The 22,010-nt window shown below is 35.6% G+C and overlaps 1 protein-coding gene and 1 long non-coding RNA gene across 2 annotated transcripts; one reads left to right on the forward strand and one right to left on the reverse strand.

The window, feature by feature from the left end:
* Positions 1-8,143: 8,143 nt before the first annotated feature.
* LOC147299827 (uncharacterized) lies at positions 8,144-11,109 on the reverse strand. The gene is made up of 3 exons (XM_086228309.1): positions 10,855-11,109; positions 9,094-9,175; positions 8,144-8,857 (listed from the first exon to the last, which is right to left on the reverse strand). The coding sequence occupies exons 1-3, from the start codon at positions 10,870-10,872 to the stop codon at positions 8,313-8,315; spliced, it is 645 nt and encodes a 214-aa protein (XP_086084435.1). The 5' UTR covers positions 10,873-11,109; the 3' UTR covers positions 8,144-8,312.
* Positions 11,110-20,760: 9,651 nt separating this feature from the next.
* LOC147299828 (uncharacterized) lies at positions 20,761-21,944 on the forward strand. Its single transcript, XR_015123989.1, has 2 exons — positions 20,761-21,056; positions 21,243-21,944. It is a non-coding gene; the product is annotated as an uncharacterized LOC147299828 (long non-coding RNA).
* Positions 21,945-22,010: the final 66 nt, after the last annotated feature.

Genomic DNA, 22,010 nt, shown 5'->3' on the forward strand with positions numbered 1-22,010 from the left:
TTATCTAGCTATATAGCAAATTAAGGTAGACATACAAATAGTTTGGTCAAGGGCCTAGCCTGCCAATATTATTCCATAATCATCAAACCATTGATTAAAGTAAATTATATTGTAAGGTACATAAATATATATATATATATATATATGACATATGGTTGGGTTAAGTGCATTCAATTATGGATCGTGCACCATTGCAGCCCCACATGGCACATGGAGAACCCCTGCAGCTGTCTCTAGATCTACTCCCAGGTGCCACCCATCTTGGACTACCTAGTTGCAACTGTGATTAAAGTTAAGACCTTTCCAGTAATTATAATTAATGTACACGTACTCTAAAGGTTAAAAAGTATATGGTTCTCGTCCTTCTGGAACTTCTGGATTTACCATCATCAGCAGCAGGTTCAGGTGTAAATCATACATGGGACTTGATTCATTTCTATTTATTATTACGTAATTAATGTTGGGGGCCAGGGAAGGAAACAAAAACGGATGATCAAAATTCAAAAACTGTGGGCTCAAGAAAGTGGCTGCATGCTGAGAAAACTGTTCAAATGTCCTAGCTTTCCTGTTGTCCTTTCTCACACCAAAGCAGTTCACTCTCATTTTCTTCTTTTCTTTTTTTTGTTTTGATTTGTTTGGTAGTGCAATCTGACTATAGTATTGACAAAGTGGAAGCTATGGCTTCTATATTTATTATTTAGTTATCACACGTCATTTGTGTATATTACTATATATTTTTAGTCACTTATTTTGCTTATTTTTTCGTCAAGACATGCAATAGTATTTCAAGACCACATACACTTTAACGATAGTCGATAGTTATTTATGTGGTTGCAAACTGACTCTCTGGGATTGCCACAAGGCAAGATAAAAAGTGGTAAAAGTTTTATGGAGAGCTATAAGTTTTATTAATTTGATTAAAAGTTATTGTTCTTTTATCATATCCAAAATGAGAAGTTACTCTTCTTTTTCTTAATTTTTCTAACGTACCTCAGCATTTTCAGGAAATAATTCAGTATAATAATTTTATTGTCCTTTGGATCTTTATTGACTATTGAGCATGCTATCCTTTAACTTTGTCTTCTTGATTTGATTCTGTAAATAAAAAATGTATTTTAAATTTTAGGGCCTGCGTAAGCCATTCGTTGTTTTGTAAATGCACAGGATCATATTCATGGTAGTTACAAGATAAATAAATAGGCAAAGACTAATTTGTATCCAAAATAAAAGAAAAGATGAGCAAAAGACCAATAATATGTTGTCTCTATCGCTGTCTTAGTGCAAAATATACGAAAAAGATGTGTTCATTTCTCACGTAAGTGGTCTAAACTCTAAAGCCTAGAACCCCATAATAAGTAGTAAATGCAATTTTAATATTAGGGTGTGGTATACCGTATACCATTCCATTACCCACCAAAGATATATAGTTGTCAACTTGTCATAAGTCATAAGTGGTGGGGACAATGATTAGGCAGCTTTGGCTCTCTACTACATAACATTTCTGGTGCCGACAATTCTCACCTAGGATGGGCTTGGCTTCAGTATCTCCAGTACAGGCCCAATTTTATAAACAAATCGCCACATGGAATTTGGGCCAATGCTAGCTTTCATTCATAGTGCTGCAAGCCCAAATCCGATTTGGAGATGGACTTGAGTCACTTTGCTTAACCTAAGAGAGGCACATACTCCGGGACATGGGTTCGAAATGAATACAAACCCACCCATAAAAAGCCCACATTTGTACTGCCAGAACAATTTGGGTTTTTACAGTTGGGTTGAACAATATGAAAAAACTATATCTTTATTACAAAGGTAATTCTAAAAGGATCCCACTATCTATTTTCTAAATTCCACAATTTTTTTCTTCAATGTTTCCAATTTTACACAAAATTGTAAGGAAAAAGAAACAACAACAAACAGACCTAGGAAACCCAAATTCAGTCGCACCCCCCACCTAGCACCAGTGGCCTCTCCCTCCCTCCTCCCTTTTGACATGTTGGTGGGGGTGTTGGGGGCCAACCACTTTCAGCTCCTTATGTTGTACCAATATTATCTGCTAATTAGACGCCTCTATTTCTTTTTTCGTCTCTCTCTCTCTCTCTCTCTCGTTGACATGTTAGGGTCAATGACCTCGGCTCCCTAGGTTGCATCAATATAGTACCCAACTTAACCACCTAGATCCAACATAGGTGGAGGCAAGCCCCATGGACCTATCCAAGTTTGATGTTTTAACTTAAAAAGGCCTTGGTGCAAGTTAGGGAATATCTCACTTAATATATAGACAATCATTTATCTTATCTGCAACAATTGTATTTGATCTAGAAATCCTAACAATCTCCACCTTGGATCAAATCACAATTCTTAACAAATTTTTCTCTAAGATCACCTTAAATCATCTTAACCATCCATCGCCTCTACGCATGATCCACCAACATTACAATGCATGTGTCGCAATTGATGATACCATATGTTAGGGCCCAATGGCTTCCGGCCCCTGAGGTTGTAAGGAAATTGTCCCCAAAATAACCACCTGGGTGTCACTCCTCAAAACCCGAGTATGTAATAAAGACACCTATCTTGAAGACACCCAAGATTATAACACTTATACCTCGAGTGTCACAATCTCAAATAGAGGTGTCAAACAGGCCGTTCCGGCTAGTTTAAGTTGAGCCCATCATGCTTTCGTGCTGTGCTCGGGCCGGCGCATATGCATATAGTTAAAACCTAGACCCGGCACAGCCCACGGCTCGCGGACCATTTGTGCTTGTGTCGTGCCTTAAATGGGCCGGCCCATGGGCTTTTTTTTCTTTTTATTTTTTATGTTGAAAAAACTAATCTTATGATATTTTTTCTTCTGTATAATTAAATATTAACATTGTTTTTGCATGAAAATTGAATATTATTATTGAAAAGTTCTCTAAAAATGGAAAAAAAAAATATTAAAAGAATTGTGCCTAATTCGAGCCCATTTCGGGCCCTTACTTGGCTAGTTTCGTGCTCGTGCTGTGCCGTGCCTAATTTAATCGTGTCGTGCCAGTGTTGTGCTTAGGCTAACCTATTTGACACCTCTAATATATCCCGAATATTTCCAAACACTACTACAAAATCGTAAATAGACATCGGTCAATAGACAACGGTTCTTGTTTTGTCCGTTATCTTAATTTACCACACAACGCTTTTTTGTAAACCGTTATATGAAGTGATAATATGCCATGGTTTTTGTTCTTATGGTTTTCCTGATTTATTAAACATAATAGTTTTAGGCAAAACCGTTGTGTTGGTTGAGTTAAAAAAAATTTGGCAATTTTGCGGATCTTTGTATTTTGGTAAAACACGCTAGAATTAATGAAAAAAGTTATCGCACCTTAACTCCCGTTTTGGTCAAAGCCCCTCTGACTTCTACATCTCCTTCTTCATTACTCTTTAACCCAAATTGTTTGATCTCCATCTTCCCAGTCCTCTAACTTAGACAAACGTCCCTCGATCCCAAGCTCCCAGCCAGATCCCTCTCAGAGTCTCACTAATTCCTTCGTCTATCTGTTTCTCATTCTCACTTCTCAGTCTCTCTCTTTATTTTCTCAGAGGTGTATCTCCTACCCTTCATGAAGCCTTAGCTGCGATTTCACAACCCCATGAGCTTCTCTTTTGCCATCTTCCTCAGCTGCGTACTCCACTCACTCATCACCTTAGATTGATCCAAAATTTTCCTATTTTTTCTCCCCTTAGATCGGTCTTGTTGCGCATCATTCTGGCTAAGTTCTATGAGTTCTTTAATATTCTTTTTTTAGCTAATTTAGTCTTGCATCTTGTTAATATTTGGGCATTTCTTTGGTTGTCTATGGTTGATTTATGAATGGGTTTAGGTTTGGTTTGTTGATTTGATGAATGGGCAGGTCTAGGGTTTGGTTTGTTGATCTAATGAATGGTCTATAGTTGATTTTTTTCTTTATTTCATTTTTCTGAGATATATCTTTATTTCTTGAACTTTACTTTTGATTTTAGAGGTATTGGTTTCTTCTTTGATGACTATGATAAATATGTTCAGAGAGCCATATAAGATTTTTTAAACTTGATAAGGTAAGCCAATCATTACCATACCTTGATTGTTGTTTTTCAGTAGGTTTTTATTTTTATTTTTTATTCATTGTGTGTCATATATAGATTGAGGTTGGTTACTGGAAAATGGTTTCTCATTTCTGTAAATATATGGTGAAGTCGATCCCCAGTGCATCTTCTCTTTGTTTAGTTTTTTTTTTTTTTTTTTCCATGACCATTTTGTCTTAACCATCTTTTGTTTGTAGCAAGTTGCTAAAACAAAATCTCATATTAATTGGTTTTGATAGAAGTCCAAGAAATGGAACCAAGAGGTCAAAACGTGATCACGTGTAACCATGCTATTTCATCTTGCTGCAATATTTCATTTTTCTGCACTTTTCTTTGTTTAATAACATTTTGTCTTATACAAATACAATATGCCACATTTTGTTTGCAGCAACTTGTTAAAACAAAATTGGGTTTGATACTTGCAAGAAGTCCAACCGGTGGAGGTGATCAAGTGATCATTCCATCTTGTTGCGATGTTTTTTTTTTTTTTCTTTATTCCTTTTAGATTGTTCTGAACTTGCTCTACACCTTGCTAGTAGCTAACTCAACTCCTTTTTTTTTTTTTTTTTTTTTCTAGGTATTAGGTTGCACAAAAACATGCTAAATGTATTTGTCAGAAGTTTTCTAGTCATACTAGTATCGCAGGGAAAAGATGTAAAATGATGAAGCTAATTTGCATATTTTTGCAGGAAAATTAAAAGTAGGAAAATCAATGATGAGAAACTTACTCATATATATATGTGAAATATGTACCTCAATTAAAATGTCTTCAATTAATTGTTGATAATAGGTTTGACTGTGGCATGTTTATGGTTAAAGATGCTAACTTTTATAGCAGGAGCTTGGGGCTCTGTTTCAACCAGGTAAGGCACATATGCTTATGTTGCTTTGGCACTTGCAAGTTTATAGTATTTTGGCTCTCAAGTTACAGAACCTTTATAGGCTAGTATTCATTTTTATTTGCCTGGACCTGCATTCAAAACATTGACAATGGCAAATTGCGAGTATGTTGTTCTTCTTCCATAACATAATTCTTGGCAAAAAATACTTGGCCTTGTTTCCTTATGTTTTCTTGGTTTTACCTCTCATAATAAATAATTGGTCAATAGTATTATGCTATTAAATGAAATAGTCCTGGACCTGGTTAGATTTTTTGGAAGAACTTGCATAATGAACCATTCCTTTCTGAGACTTTGAGTTAACACATGCAGCTGTCAACTCGTATTATTCAACTTTGTGTTTCTTGTCCTTGTAGGAATACATGCCATATTTTCGATTGATGGAAATGGTGTCAGTAGTGCAGACTTGATAAGAAACAGAGGTTTGTTCCTTTTAGTAAATTGGACAATTTGGTTGGACTAAACAATGCCTTTACTTCAATTTGTCATATTTAATTTTTTATGAATATATATATAGTGGAAAGCAGATTAGAGAAGGTCTTTGTGTTGGAACTAAAGGCTTCCAGGCTCCGGATGTGAGGATTCATAATAAAGGTTAATTTATTAGATTTCTATGATTACCTAACTTAAAATCTTGATCTATATCCTCAATTTAATCCTAACATAACACTGGATAAAATTGTTGCAAGTTCATGTGTGATCTAAATTGTACTAATTAATTTACTCATAATAAGAAACTTCTCCAAGTTCTAGACAAGTCACGTCGCCTCCAGTTCTTCCATCTTTGCTTGCTCTGTTCTTCGATCTTCTTCATGCAGGTTTGTGTTCATTTCCTCTCTCTCACCTGCTCTGTCTCTCTTATTCTTGTTCTGGTTCTGGGTGAATTTATTGTGGCTTGATAAAAATTTGGGGTATTTTTCTGGGTTTAGTCAATATTCATGAGTTGTGTTAAATTCTCTGGTTTGTGATTGATTTACTGATATGGGGTTTATTGGGTTTTACTGATATGCAGTTTGTTTATTGATTTTGTAAATTATATGGGCTTATTGATATGGGTTTACTGATATGTGCTTATTTATTTTGCTTGATCTTTATTGATTTTATTTACTGATATGAGTTTATTGATTTTGTTTACTGATACGGGGTTTGTTTATTGATTTGGTTTTAGTTAAATCAGTATTTTGGTTGTTTAAAATGTTGTTTCCTTTTGTTTAGTCTTGGTTGCTCAGCTTCATGTTGACAGAAAACTGAGTTCGCCACTGGAGGTCCGGTCCTCAAAGGAGAGGTCCAGACATCAAGCCTAGGTCTCAAATACCAATCTTACTGGAGGTCCGGTCCTCAAAGGTGAGATCCGGACCTCAAACCTAAAGTTCTAAATCCAATCTTACTGGAGGTCCGGTCCTGAAGGGTGAGGTCCGGACCTCAAGCCTAGCTTTGTATTCTAATTTCTTGTGGGATTGAATACTGGATCAGAATGAAATTTTAAAGCTTGCATGATTACTCAAATAATAAGTTGGGCACTAGGAAAATGGACCAAACATGATTTGTGAACAGACTTATTTGAAGCATTAGAACAAATTCATTATGGTTATATTTTATTATTTTTAAAAAAATTATATTTTAGTCCGATACAGCACCAAACATAGGTCATCATTATTTTAACAGTCCATCTTCTTAGTCTGCTGCAGCATCAAACGTAGGACAATACTTAGTCCAGCTTAGGCCAGCTTAAGCCAGCATGCGAATCATTACAAAATCAGTGGGCACTCTTTGGAGCATTTGTGCTCAAAGATGGTCCCTGTTGGGTGAACACAAATACATTTACCTTGATAAACACATACACAAAAAAATAATGAACAGAACAGGGACCATCTTGTCTCTTCAAAAAAGATGGTCCTTGTTCTGTTCATTATTTTTTTGTGTATGTGTTTATCAAGGTAAATGTATTTGTGTTCACCCAGCCATTAAAGATTACTACAAGGCTTATATCAAGGTAAGCTGCTAAGTCTTTTATCCTTGTCAATTTAAATTTAAATGACTATCATATTCATGCAGCCATGAGTTTCAACATCTCCAAGTGACATATGATTTATTTTATAATAGAATTTCAATGATGTGTCTTATTTACACAGACTTTGACTTTTCTTTAATTAATGAGTCTATTTGCCTATTTTTCTGTAGGGATTCAAAGACGGAAGGAGCTCAAAATGCTTTGGTTGTCGGTCCATCTGCACCAAAGGCACAATGAGTAGTCTCTTGCTCTCTCAGTTTATTTTTCTCTTATTATCTTCATGAAAGGTCTTTGGGGGCAGCAATGGTTTCTCATGTTTTTACTTATCTATGTTGTACCTATATTGATTTGGTCATTAGGGGCAGCAAAACATTTTATTTTGTGAGGGAGAAATAATATACATGTATTTCTTTGATACATTCTGACTTTGTAAATTGAAAATGTTGATAATATTATTGATTACTTTTTATCTAAATGCATGTTACCAAAAAAACTCATCTCAGGTTGTGCATATTCATAATTGCATTGTGGTAATATATCAAAGACAATTGAGAGCTTCTAAAAATAGATGTAAACATGTACATAATACAACAATTTATTGTTCAAAAACCGTTGTTTAAAGTGTCGTCCTACAACGGTTTTCAATAGAAACCGATGTACCAAAGTATTATATACATCAAAAGCAAATTGAAATTGTTATTTTACACAACGTTTATTATACATAAACCGTTGTCTTAATGGCTATTTCACCTTGTGTTTATACTTAAAACAATTGTAAAATATATGCATTAGGGTATAGAAACCGTTGTCTCGCTTATTAGTACACATCGGTCTTTAAATAAAAATCGATGTCTAGATAAGTATGCAACAACGGTATCTCCTAAATCATTGGTTTTTGAGGGTGTATATACAACGGTTTTAAATTAAAACCATTGTATTAATGTTTACAAGACAACGGATATTACCCGTTGTCTATTGGTACCCCAATAGACGTCGGTCGATTAGACGACGGTATTTTGGCAACTTACACAACGGATAAAATCCGTTGTATATTACGTTTTTTGTAATAGTGAAAATAAGTTAAGCTTTTTGATTTAGTACAATGGGTATATAATACTTTTATTAAAGACCAAGCCCCAACTTTATTGTAGTTCAAAGTAGTAACCTAGAATGTATCCCAAATACATCGAATTTTGAAATCACTTTCTTTTGAGGTAGTGTAAGTCAGCTTCAATTCTTGACTCCTACTATTTTCTTTTAGAGGGACTTACAATAAATGGAATACTATCACTACTACCTTAACAAATAAGTATGATACAAACCAATATCAATAGACTCGATATAATAATTAGACAATAGCCCATCCCTGCAGGCACTCCACCGCCATAACTGTCATAAACGGGCCTTCCACAATAATCATCATACTGAATGAATGGGGCTGAGCCTGGTGCACCATAACCACTGTAGCATGGCCCACCCGGACGCCCATGATAACAATCCATACAACACGGGTTACCAGTAGCTGGCGGGTACCCGGGAACAAGTCCAGGAGGCACGTTCACTGGCATCGTTACCGGAGGCTTGGTAACGCTTGGTGGCTTTGCTGTGGCTCCATCGGGTTTCTTTTCGAGTACTGGGGTTTTTTCAGGAGGAGGTTTATTAGTCTTCTCTGGGGTTTTTTCAGGAGGAGGTTTAATGAGCTTGGGTGGGTCTTTGATCTCAATGCTCTTAATGGCGCCCCCACCTTTGCAACACAGCTTGTCCCTGATCTTTTCAGGACTGCAGCAAACCACTTTGATAATCACCATGTTTTGCTTTTCATCGTACGTCTGGTCTCGTATTTCTCTTGTTCACAAAATCCAATACCACATTCCACATATAGAATTACTCAGTTACACATTTCTTTCCTTAAAAAAGCAAAGAAACTTTTTGTGTTGCTCCATATATAATCAATTTAGCTACTATAAATTAGATTGATTAAGATGGTAGTGAAAGGAGACTTTAATTAATTAATTATAGATAAACGCATATGGGTTCATACAGAAATAGACAAATTAGGGAAAAGATCGAGAGACTCACGAGGGAATTTGCAGAGAACCCTTTTGACCTTCTTATAGCATTTGTGGCATTGAAGGTCCACCTTCAGCCACATTATCGTGACCTAAAATCATTTGTAACAATAAAAAAAATGTACACATATTAAGCCATGATAATTAAGAATTAGGCTTAATTATCAATTTATCACCCAAAACTGTAATTCATTCTCACTTTACCACCTGAAATTTTTTTTATCCCAGATTATCACCTGTAACTTACATCCGTGTCTCATTTTACCTTGTTCCGTCAATAATTCCGCTAAAAATAATGACCTTGCCGTTAATGCTGACGTGGCACGCTTGATGTGCGCCACGTGTCACATCTTTTCTTGTATTTTTTTATTTTTTTATTTTCCTATTTTTATAAACTTTGAAAATTATTTAAAAATAGCTCCGAACTTAGAAAAATACATGGAAAATTCCTATTGACTTGTCTAGACTAGTACTAATTTACTATGGGGTCAAAATGACAATTTTTCCTCTAAAAATTTTCAGAAAATTTGGAAAGTCCAAATTTATTTCTAGAAAATTAAAATACTCTAGACTCTTTGGAAATTCATAGAATAATCTCCCGAACTCCAAAAAATATGAGGTCTGCACCGTTAGTCTTCTAAAAACTAACAATACCTTTCTTGTGAACACTTGCTACCCAAAAGACCTCTCGGTCTTAGAGGAAAATAAATTTCCCTATAAAATAAATTCTAGAAAAATTATAGAATTTCTGTAAAGTCTCGAAATAATTCTCTAAAACAAGCTTTTGGTAATTTCCAAAATATTTTTGAGAATTTGTCCAAGAGTTTATGAAAATTCTAGAATTTATTTAATAGAGGGAAATTTATTTTAATATTTTTGGAAATTTTTAGAGGCAAATTGGTAATTTAACCTGATAGTAAATCAGTGCTAGTCAAGACGAGTTCGTAGGAATTTTCTGTGTATTTTTCTGAGTTCGGAGCTATTTTTAATTAATTTTTGAAATTTATAAAAATAAAAAAATAAAAATAAAAACCGAAAATAAAAGCAAAGATGTGACACGTAGCGCACATCCAGCGCGCCACGTAAGCATTAACTGCCAGGTCATCATTTTTAACGGAATTGTTGACGGAACAAGGTAAAATGGGACACAGATGTAAGTTGCAGGTGGTAATCTGTGACAAAAAAACTTTTAGGTGGTAAAGTGAGAATGAGTTACAGTTTTGGATGATAAATCCATAATTAAGTCTTAAGAATTATATATTTAATATAGATTTATGTGCAGAGGCACGGAAAGTTAAAAGCTTTGTGGTTTGTGGTTCGTAGACAAAAGGCAGTGGATATAGCTGCAGAGAAGCAGGTTCTGACAGGGAAGATTGAGTGGTACTATGTAGAGTTAATTATATTTATACCCCCTGAGGTTTATCGTCTTTTCATATACACCCCCTGAGGTTTCAAAAATTACACATACACCCCTGAGGTTTCAAAACTGTGGCATATAACCTCAAGAGGGTTATATGCAATAGTTTTGAAACCTCAGAAAATGTATGTGTAATTGTTGAAACCCCAAAAAATGTATGTAAAAAGACGATAAACCTCAGGGGGTGTAAATATAATTAACTCGTACTATGTGACAAAATGAGGAACAAAGAGCAAAAAAAAACCAACAAAATAGCATGCACTTGAAGAAAAATAATAGCAATCACAGAAACTATCAAATGGGTTATCTAGATAGTTATCTAGAAATTCAAAAGCATAAAGTTTACCAACATACCTTTTCCTTTTCCGCCATTGGAGTGAGTGCTGATCAGGCTCAGATCTGAACCTCAGCCTCAGCTAAAATGATTGAACAGGACGTACGTATTGGAACTGGAGATTCACTGATTGAGGAATTGGGTATAAAAACAGGGGAAGAGGGAGGAGAGAGAGAGAGAGAGATTCAATACGAGGTTATATATTATGACAAATTGCTTCTGAAGAAAGAAAGAGAGAGTGAGTGAAAGACATGAGCTCACAATTTGTTCATACAGAAACTAAGATCCAATGGGATGTGTACACGTAAATTGTTTTGGAAAGTCGATTTTTATATATGGTGTGATCATTGGAGTTGCCTTTATATTAGTGGAGTGGCCTTTTGACTCACCCAACTCACCTCACCTTCCATGTCGTTTCCAATCTTATTATAATCATGAATTCGTTATAAATATATATTCCACAAAAAGTAAACTTACATGCTAAGTTATCTAGCTACCAAATTAAGGAAGACATACAAATAGTTTGGTCAAGGGCCCTAGCCTGCCAATATTATTCCATGATCATCAAACCATTGATTAAAGTAAATTATCTTGTAAGGTACAAAAAAAAAAATATATATATATATATGAAATATAGTTGGGTGAGGTACATGCAATTATGGATCGATCGTGAACCATTGCAGCCCCACATGGCATGTTGGACTACCTAGTTGCAACTTCGATTGAAGTTAAGACCTTTTCAGTAATTATAATTAAAGTATAAATTCAATTTAGACACATAATTATATATGTTATTTTAAGGGGTCCACGAACTTATTAGGTGGACCCGTGTCAAGGGTTAGGTGGACCTGTGTCGCTCATTTGGAGGGAAATGAGCGACACGGGTCCACCTAACCCCTCACACAGGCCCACAAACTCTCTCTCTATTATTATTAAATTGTGGGCCCGTGTTGCTCATTTGGCAGGAAATGTTTGCTGAGATAGCGCCACGTCACCAATTAATCCCAGTCAGCAAAAGTCAAGCTGTCATTTAACTGATCTCTCAACGAATCAATGGACAGAAATTCATTTTTCAATTTAGATAATAGATCGGGTGTATATTTGAAATATTTTAAAGTTCATGGACCCTGTTGAAATAGGTTATATAGTTATGTGTCTAAATTGAATTTATGCCTATAATTAATGTACACATACTTTATGGTTCTGGACCTTCTGGATTTACCATCATCAGCAGGTTCTAGTGTAAATCATAGATGGGACTTGATTCATTTCTATTTATTATTACATAATTAATGTTGGGGGCCAAGTAGAGGTGTGATTTGGATTGGAAAATCCGAATCCAACTTATTCCTATCCGAAAATTTCCAATTTTATTCTGAATCCGAAAATATCGAAATCCGAAAATTCCGAAAAAAATTGGATTGGAATTGGAATGTTTATGTAAATTTCGATTCCGATCCGAAAAATTCTGAAATGTTCCGAAGGCATTCCGATCCGATATTTCCGAAATTATGCCAATTTATTCCATATTTATATTAATATTATATATTTTATCATTTATTTAGTATGATACATATAACATATATTTTAAAAAAGATGATTAATACTATTAATATAAACATATATACATTATAAATATATGTGTATCATAATAATATAAATGGTAAGTTGGTAACACAAACACCCATATTTTTCCGTACATGTAATTACTATTTTTTTTTTTATTAGGGAGGGGAATTGAAGATATGGGGCAATTCTACAGTTGTTCCAACTGGAATATCCCACCAATTGTAATTACTAATTACTAAATATTTAAGCTTATTATATTCAAAATTTCAAACATGATATATATATAGAGGAGTGACTAAAACTAACTGGTTAGTAAATTAATACGAAACTAACCATGCTTTTGAGACCACCACATAACTAATCTCATAATCCGAACCGTCAATTATTTAGGTCATACTTCAAAGATCATCATTACAACCTTCAGCTCCCTAGGTTGTACCAATATCGTTCCCAAACTTAACCACCTCTCTCTCTCTCTCTCTCTCTCTCTCTCTCTCTCTCTCTCATGTTGACATGTTAGGGTCAATGACCTTCGGCTCCCTAGGTTGCATCAATATAGTACCCCAACTTAACCACCTAGATCCAACATAGGTGGAGGCAAGCCCAATGGACCTATCCAAGTTTGATGTTTTAACTTAAAAGGCCTTGGTGCAAGTTAGGGAATATCTCACTTAATATATAGACAATCATTTATCTTATCTGAGACAATTGTATTTGATCTAAAAATCCTAACAATCTCCACCTTGGATCAAATCACAATTCTTAACAAATTTTTCTCTAAGATCACCTTAAATCATCTTAACCATCCATCGCCTCTACGCATGATTGACTAACATTACAATGCATGTGTCCCAATTGATGATACCATATGTTAGGGCCCAATGGCTTCCGCCCCTTGAGGTTGTAAAAAAATTGTCCCCAAAATAACCACTTGGATGTCATTCCTCAAAACCCGAGTATGTAATAAAGGCACCTATCTTGAGGACACCGGCCCAAGATTATAACACTTTTACCTTGAGTGTCACAATCCCAAATAGAGGTGTCAAACGGGCCGTCCCGGCCCGTTTAAGTTGAGCCCATCATGCTTTCGTGCTGTGCTCGGGCCAGCCCATATAGTTAAGTCCTAGGCCCAGCACGGCCCACGGTTCGCGGGCCATTCTTGCTTTTGTCGTGCCTTAAACGAGCCGGCCCATGGGCTTTTTTTTCTTTTTATTTTTTATGTTGAAAAAAATAATCTTATGATATTTTTTCTTCTGTATAATTAAATATTAACATTGTTTTTGCATGAAAATTGAATATTATTATTGAAAAGTTCTCTAAAAATGGGAAAAAAAAATATTACAAGAGTTGTGCCTAATTCGGGCCCATTTCGGGCCCTTGCTTGGCCAGTGTCGTGCTCGTGCCGTGCCGTGCCTATTTTAATCATGTAGTGCTAGTGTTGTGCTTAGGCTGACCTGTTTGACACCTCTAATCCCGAATATTTCCAAAATAAGTTAAGCCTTTTGATTTTGTAAAATTGATTGGATCAGAGTATTTAAATACACAGCAAAGATACAAAATATAATACTTTTATTAAAGACCAAGCCCCAAGTTTATTAGAGTACAAAGTACGTAGTAACCTTGAAGAATGTATCCCAAATACATCCAATTTTGAAATCACTTTCTTTTGAGGTAGTGTAAGTCAGCTTCAATATATTCTTGACTCTTCCTATTTTCTTTTAGAGGGACTTACAATAAATAGAATACTATCACTACTACCTTAACAAATAAGTATGATACAAACCAATATCAATAGACTCGATATAATAATTAGACAAACAAACAAACAACAATTTTGAAGTCGTGTGAAAACCTCTTATGATATACACTAACTAACATTTCGTTTTGAAATTAATTTGAAAGATTATGTGATTGGATATTTTGTGGTGTTAAAGTTTTTGGAATTGTAATTGCACTAGTTGACATTTATTACAACCTTAAAGTTATTGATAATGCAGTTTAGGTGTTTGATGGGAGGATTGTGCAAGAAGAGGGTTAAACTATTGCAGTGTGTATTCATAGGCGGGTTTTTACTTGCCATAGCTGCCATGAAAATCTTAAAGTAGTTTCTTAGATTTAATTATTTTAAAATTTTTTAAGTGTGTCATTTGTAATGATTCATTACAAGAAAAAACACTTTGGGCAACGAACTGATTTCGTCGCTCAAAGTTTTGGGCGAAGAAATCAGTTCGTCGAGAGTTTGGTCACTCAAACTATGACGCCCAAGACTTTGGGCGACGAACGTATCATTTTCGGTGCCTAAAGCTACCTAGGGAGACGAATGTTGTTCATCGCCCAAAGCGACTTTAGGCGACGATATTATAACTTTGTCGCCTTATGTGACTTGAGGCGACAAACCATATTTTTCGCCCAATGAGGCTTTGGGCGACGAACTAAATTCCTCGCTCAATGTGGCTTTGGGCGACAAAAGTTGTCCCTTAAGGCTTTTTATCTTTTAGTTTTTTACTTTTTTAAATACTTTGGGCAATGAAAATTGTAGTTCCTCGCCCAAAGGGACCTTGGGAGATGAAACCAATTCGTCGCCTAAGGGTTTATTTTTATATTTTTATATTTTTTTTATCCCAAAAACTATATTAAAAAAATTTATAAATAGCAAAATGTATTACACAAAGAAACAAAATGTATAAATAAATTTATACACCCGCTTCGACTTCAATCTTTCGGGTTGCGTAGATACGAAAGCCGCACCGGATGATGCGGGAGCCGAGGCGCCTATAACTTGACTGTAGTGGTGAGCCGAAGAGGGCTGGACTATAGCATCGGGAGCCGAAAAGGGAGTGATCTAGACTGCAGCATCAGGAACGGGTGAGGGAGTGGCCAGGACTGCGGCATCGGGAGCGGGTGAGGTATCGGGATTGGGAGTGCATGCAGGGTCGGTGGTCCTAGATGCATGCATTCGCCTTCCACCTTGTAATCAACAAAATTAAACACAACAATTTCAACAATTTAACAATTAAACTAAATTGAACAATTCAACAAAATTTTATAATTAATCTCAATTTTGCAAAGAATTTAAATTTTACAAGTAATGTAAATTGTTGTGCCGCTAATCTAAATTTTGCAAGTGATCCTCCAACCAAACATAGTGCCACTGATCACAGTCTAAACCATGACAAGCTAACAAGTGAGCTACGGAATTACAAATACGATATTGATCGAAACTGAAAAGAACAAGACTCAAACATAGACCACGTACTAGAAAAAGCAAGTAGATATATATCAAGCATTAGTTCTTACTTTTTATGGAATGATATTAATTTTTTCTCTTTTTTTTTTTGGTCTGAGATTTATTTGTCCTCTGTGGACATCAGAAATATTCCACTTTGGCACCATAACAGACTATCAGTCTTACCTTCTAATTTGGAGCAAATAGTCTTTCTCGGATATTGCATCTCCTCCAAATCCTTCTTGTATGTAGTCGCTCAGCTACAGAAATTACACAAAAACAAAAAGATAGGGTGCGCATGGTCAAACACTAAGCACCCCAATTGCAACGACCACAATCTCGAAAAACCTATCGTTTCTTCTTTCCCTATGTAAACACCAGCATAAACACCATGGAGCCATTCACCAACAGTTAAGAAACCTCCTCCAAGCCCATGAATACCTCACTGAGTCAGGTAAAACCACTTAACCCCAAAAAAGGCCAGGGAAAAAATGAAAAGAGCTTAACATTCATTTTTTATGAAACTTTAGGACCTGTTTGATATCCTATTCAGAAACTAATTTTTCTTTTAAAAAACACGGAATCCTCTAAAAACAAAAAAAAATTGTGTTTGGCAGCCCCTTTTCAAAGTTAAGTATCCAAAAAATACTTTAAAATGGCCTCTTTTTAAAAAAACTATAAAATGTCGTTTTTCCCGTTTTTTTTTTTTTTTGTTTAGCATCATCGACGCATCCTTCTGAAGCTTCTTTCTTCTGTGTTAGTTTTTTTTCTTCCCCATGAAGCTGCTTCAACTCCGAACCCAAACCCTCCATCGCTCATTTCCTTTTGGTGTTTTCCAAAGTGCTTGATCCTCTGCTTCTACTTCTAAATTGTGTTTGAGCATGCCCTCTATTTCAAAGATGGTTCCAAATAAATTTGGTGCTGGATCCATTGAGATCTTCCAGTGGGTGAATACAGTGACGGATCCAGGGTCCTTAACCCGGGGTATCATAGTGTAAAAGTAAAAAAAAAAAAAAAAAAATTTAGACGACAATAACAATAACAATAAAAAGTTGAATGATAAACAATATTGCAAGCTACATGTAATAACCTAATTTTTAAATTTTAAAAAAATTTTGTTTATTAAAATAATTACTTGTCTTTATACTTACTTAGTTACTTATACTTAATTACTTATATTATTATTTATTTATATTTATATTTGTGTTTATTAGTATTAATTTTAATTACGTTTTAATTATGTTATAGTATAGAGGAAATTACAAATTTGGTTCACTTATTTTATATCTAGTTCAATTTTGGTCCACGATCTTTTTTAAGTTCAATTTTGGTCAACTTATTTTATACCTAGTTCAATTTTGGTCCACGATAATTTTTAAATTATGATTTAAAATTCTTTTGGTTATGTTTTTTTCAATTATAATTGAAGTAAGTTATATTTCATCATTTCTCAGTCATATGAACCAATTTGGAGTATTAAAATCAAAGAAAATTGAAGTTTGAAAAAATCTGGAAATTTTCTAGGAAAAATTGGTAGTTTCAGGTATCCTACTTTGGGGCCAATTATCTTGAGTTTTAGAACTCCGATTTGAATTATCTTTATATAGTTGTAAAGAGGAGATGCATAGCTGTAAAACAAGTATATGTTTGCAGAATTTGGCTGAAATTTGATAGGGTAAAAGGCGGGACAAATTTGAGAAAACAAATCTGAACTTTTATTGAGCAAGTGAAACAATTAGTGGACCAAAACAGAACTTAAAAAAGATTGTGGACCGAAATTAAACTAACTATAAAATAAGTGGATCAAATTTGTAATTATCTCTATAGTATATATATAAACTTATGTTATATATACTTATATTTACTAAAAAAAAAAAAAGGTTCCAACAGCTTCTAGTGTTACGCTAGCGTGTGTGTGTGTGAGCTTTCCTAGCTTGTGAGTGGCTGGGAGTGAGGTGTGTGTATCTGTGTTCAATGGTGTGTGTGTGTGTGTGTTTAATGGCTCTGGCATCTGGGTTTGTAACAAACCCAGCAAAACCCCAGATTACCAAAGAGAAAGAAAACAGAGGAGAATATAAAGAGAGAAACCAAGAGAGGAAGAGACGAGAAGAGAAAAGAGAGAGAAAGTCTAGCAAAACCAAGAGAGGAAGATAAGAGAAGAGAAAAGAGAGAAAGTCCAACAGCCACTGAGGCTTTTCATCAAGAAGGTGGTGGGCGACTAGGCAGCGAGGGGTCGTCGTCCAGAAGTTTGAGGGGTCACCGGTGGCTGGGAAAGATGGTTCATGGCTAGAAGATCCGGCGTTGGGGGGTCGCCCGACCCCCTACCTCCCAACGTGTGTCCGCCCCTGGGTGAATATCAAAGTTCATTAAATTTTTTCTCCTTAGGGTTTTGATTTAGTGATATATTTGTGGATTATAGCATCTTTGTGGTTTTGTTCTTCTATTGTTCTTGGATCTGGTTTGACAATGACATATTTTGATTATATGTTTAAGGTGTTTGATCATATCAATTTAGTGCATGTAAGGTGTTTGAAACAATGCCTATTTGAAAATTTCTTATTCGAAAAATCTCATACCAAACATGTTTTTCAAATTTTTAAAACTGGTTTTAAATCTCAAATTTTCAAAAAATATTTTAATTTTCAGAAATATTTTTTGAGTAGAATACCAAACGAGGCCTAAAAACCTTAGCATTAATAGATCATCAAAAAAAAAGAAAAAAAAAAGAAAAGAAACTAGATGAAAACAAATAGGCTTCTAGTTATCGAAACTTCGAAATTACAATTGGAAGTGAACTCCAGACCTAAAAAGTACATAATTTGGAAGCTCCAACAACTTAAACTATACTTTTATTGCAAACTATCCATAATGTCCCAGTAACATAACATAACTAGAATCAGACCCATGAAGCCCATTTTCAACCTCTATAAATAACAAGTAGCTTTAACCAATAAAACTTGAGAGAGACAACTAAACCAGTAGAATCCTCATACAAAGAAACATAATTTACAAGTCAAACAGTATCGACAGTGGGAAAGTCTGTAGAAATTAGTGATTTAAACAACAATCTTACCATCAAGGCATCAATCCCATAAAGGGCTTTGGCCAGTGATGAATTCATAGCCGAACGAGCATTGGGAAAGTCTGCAGAGCACTGCCAATTTCAATTTTGATTCCTTTTCTTTACCTTGATTTTCCTAGAAACCAAACACAGAGAAGTGCAAAAACACCACATACAAAGTGACAACTGAGAAAGAAAGAAAACCACAAATAAAAAAAATATTAAAAAAACCCCACAATTGGGTGGGTTTGCTACATGTGGGTTCTGGTGGGGTTGCTAGTCGAGGTGGGGGTTGCTGGTGGGGATAGGTTTGGAGAAGAGGTACCGAGGGAGGCAGCAAAGAGAGGGGAGAGAGAAAGAGGAGGCCAGGGAGGGTTTTGATGGGGGTGGGGATGAGTTTCCGGGAGAAAGAAAGAGGAGGGGTGGGGATGGGTTTCGGGGATAGAGAAATAGGAGGAGCTGGGTTGGGTTTCGGTGGGTAGGGTGGGTTTCAGTGGGGAGGGCGGCAATCAGGGAATGAGATGGGTGGTCGGGGAGGGAGATGGGTGGTTGTGTCTAGGTTGAAGCAGGGGAGAGGAAAAAGAGATAATAGGGGAGAAAAGGAAGAAAAGAAATAAAGAAGAAGAAGAAGAAGAAAAGTATATCTGGGGAGTGTTAATCGAAAAGACTTTACGCGACAAAGCTGATTTCGTCGCCTAAGTGTGTGAATTGTTTTGCGCAAATTAACCCCGTTTTTGAGTGAAATTCGCACCCTTGGGTAACGAAAAGAGGAAATTATTTGGTAGCCCGACTAAGCACCCTTTGGGCGAGGAAAGTATTTTGTCGCTCAAGCTCCCTTTGGGCCAAGAAATTCGTATTTCGTCACCTAAGACTTGAATTTGTTTTGCAAATTTATAATTTATATTTAGTGTTTTTTTTTTCCAAATATATTTAGTATTTAAAATATATATAATAAATCATTATAAGATTATAATAAACTTAATAATATACAATAGGATTCAAAATTTTAACTTAATTACTAAATTATATTTATAATTTTAAATATATAGAAATATAAAATATATATATCAAATATATATTAAAAATTTCACAGTTTCCTAACTTCTACATCTCCGATTGAGCTAATTTTTTGCATGAATGATCCTTGAGTGGAGAACTAAAAAATGAATGGTTCAGATCGTTGGAAACTCGATCGAGATTTGACCATCTACATATAAATGAACGGTTTTAACTCTTTTGTTGAAACCTTGTCATTTCAATAATTGGGAAGACTACAACGTGATTTCAACGATCGGAGCCGTTCATTTTCTATGTTCATACTCAAAGATCATCCATGCAAAACATCAGTCAAATCGGAATTCAGCTAGCTGTTAAATTATCATTATAAAAACCACGATCGTTCATTAATTCAACCACCGTTACCTAACTTCTACATCTTCGATTGAGCTCAATTTTTGCATGGATAATCTTTAAGAATGGAACTCAAAAGTGAACGGTTCTGATCGTTGAAAACACGATCGCATCGTATTCTTATACCTAAATATAAATGCACATAAAAAATGAATTGGACTTTGGGCGAGGAATCTGTGAGACCCCGTATTTACCAAGTTTTATTTTGAGAAGTTATTTTAAAAATTTTGGAAATTTATTGAAAAATAAAATGTTTTGGGTAAATTTTTTGTTTTAATTTGGGCTTGACCCGAAAATTAACTTTTAAAATTAGTGGCCTTTTGGTTTTGAATTTGAACTTATTGGATAGGTCTCGAGTCCATGAGAACGTAGACACGAAGCACGCGTAAATTGACATTACGGTTTGAGAGTTATGAACGTGCAAACTTAGGGGCTTTTTTGTAATTTTGTGTGGAAGGGTATTAAAACCTAAAAATGAGAACTTATCTCAAATTTCTCTCTCTTCTCATCTCTCTCTCTCTCTCTCTCTCTCTCTCTCTCTCTCTCTCTCTCTCTGATTTTCTCACTCTCTCCTCGCGTCTCTATCTCTCTCGTCTCTCACCTTTGTTGCGCCTGCCACCGGCCATGGTAGCGCGTTCGGCCGTGGTTGGCAATAGGACTGGCCCAGATAGCCTCGCCGTCCTTCCCTCTTCCTTCACCTGGCCTCCGTTCAGCCCAAAACATCCCCAAAAGTCGACACCAATTCTGGCCGGTTGGAGCTCCGACAGTTTTGCAGCCCAGCTCTGGCCCAGAATTGATCTTCTCGTTGAAGTTGTCATGATGGTACTCTTCGATCGTCCATCGGAGTTCGCACGACGGCGAATCGACGACTCAAAGGCCGGCGGCTTCCTTCGCCGATTTCGGCCATTTCCGGCGATAATTGGTCGTCGACTCAGTTGTGAAAAATGATCCTTTAGGTATGAGTTATATTTCTCCTAAGGTGTGGACGTCCAATTTTCAGAAATTGGAAATTCGATTTTAGGTTTTTACCTATTTTGAATTTCTTGAAATTGAACTTGAATTTGAGTTTTTTTTTTTTTGTGCAATTGAAGGTTCCTTTATGCAATTATGATTAATTGGAGTTGAATTTGGGTGTTTTCTAGGTCGTGCCGTTGTTGCCACCGCCATCTCCGCCACTTGTGGTGGCGGGTTGGTGGTTGTTTGACCCTGTGTCATCCATTTGATGTCCCAGGAACCTTTCTAAGTCCATTCGGTGAGTTTTGGTGGTGTTTTATGTGTTGTTTGTGGTCGGGTAACCACCGTGTGTGGTGGTTGACTGCTCATTTCGACTGTTTAACGGCCAGTTTGTGAAATTTGAATTCAAATTGTTGGTTGTCTGGTCTTAACAAGTACCTGGCTCAGGAATTCTATTTTTGATACCGTTATGCTGCAGGATTGGGAATCCGAGCGTGTTGTCGTCCAAGGGTATTTCGGTCATATCAATTGTTATCACTAAAACCTGTGTTTTCGGTTTCTCGTCGAGTTTAACCTTTAACGACTCTAGCTAAAGATATGTTTTATTTCTGTAATTTGGTGAAGGTACTTGAATTCGAGTAATTTAGGTTTATCTTAAGATTAGTTGGTTTTGTATTGGAATTAGGATTTTAGATCAATCACGTGAACCGGTGATGATGGTGTTGTAAAGACAACTTAGGAATTTCTCGAATGGACATATGGGATCAGGCTAAGCTCTGGAATTCAGGTAGAGGGATCTGAGGAACCTTTGATTGCAAATTTGATTGTATTGAATTTTTGTTGAAAATGCGATGTGTGTGCTAATACGTGATTTATATGAATTATCTGAATTATTTGAGCATGACATGAATTAGTAAATTATTATATATAATTATGTGCATTTATTTGAATGTGAA

The sequence above is a fragment of the Dryas octopetala genome, chromosome 1 (genome assembly GCF_963921425.1).
Source record: "Dryas octopetala chromosome 1, drDryOcto1.1, whole genome shotgun sequence".
Lineage (NCBI taxonomy): Eukaryota > Viridiplantae > Streptophyta > Magnoliopsida > Rosales > Rosaceae > Dryas > Dryas octopetala.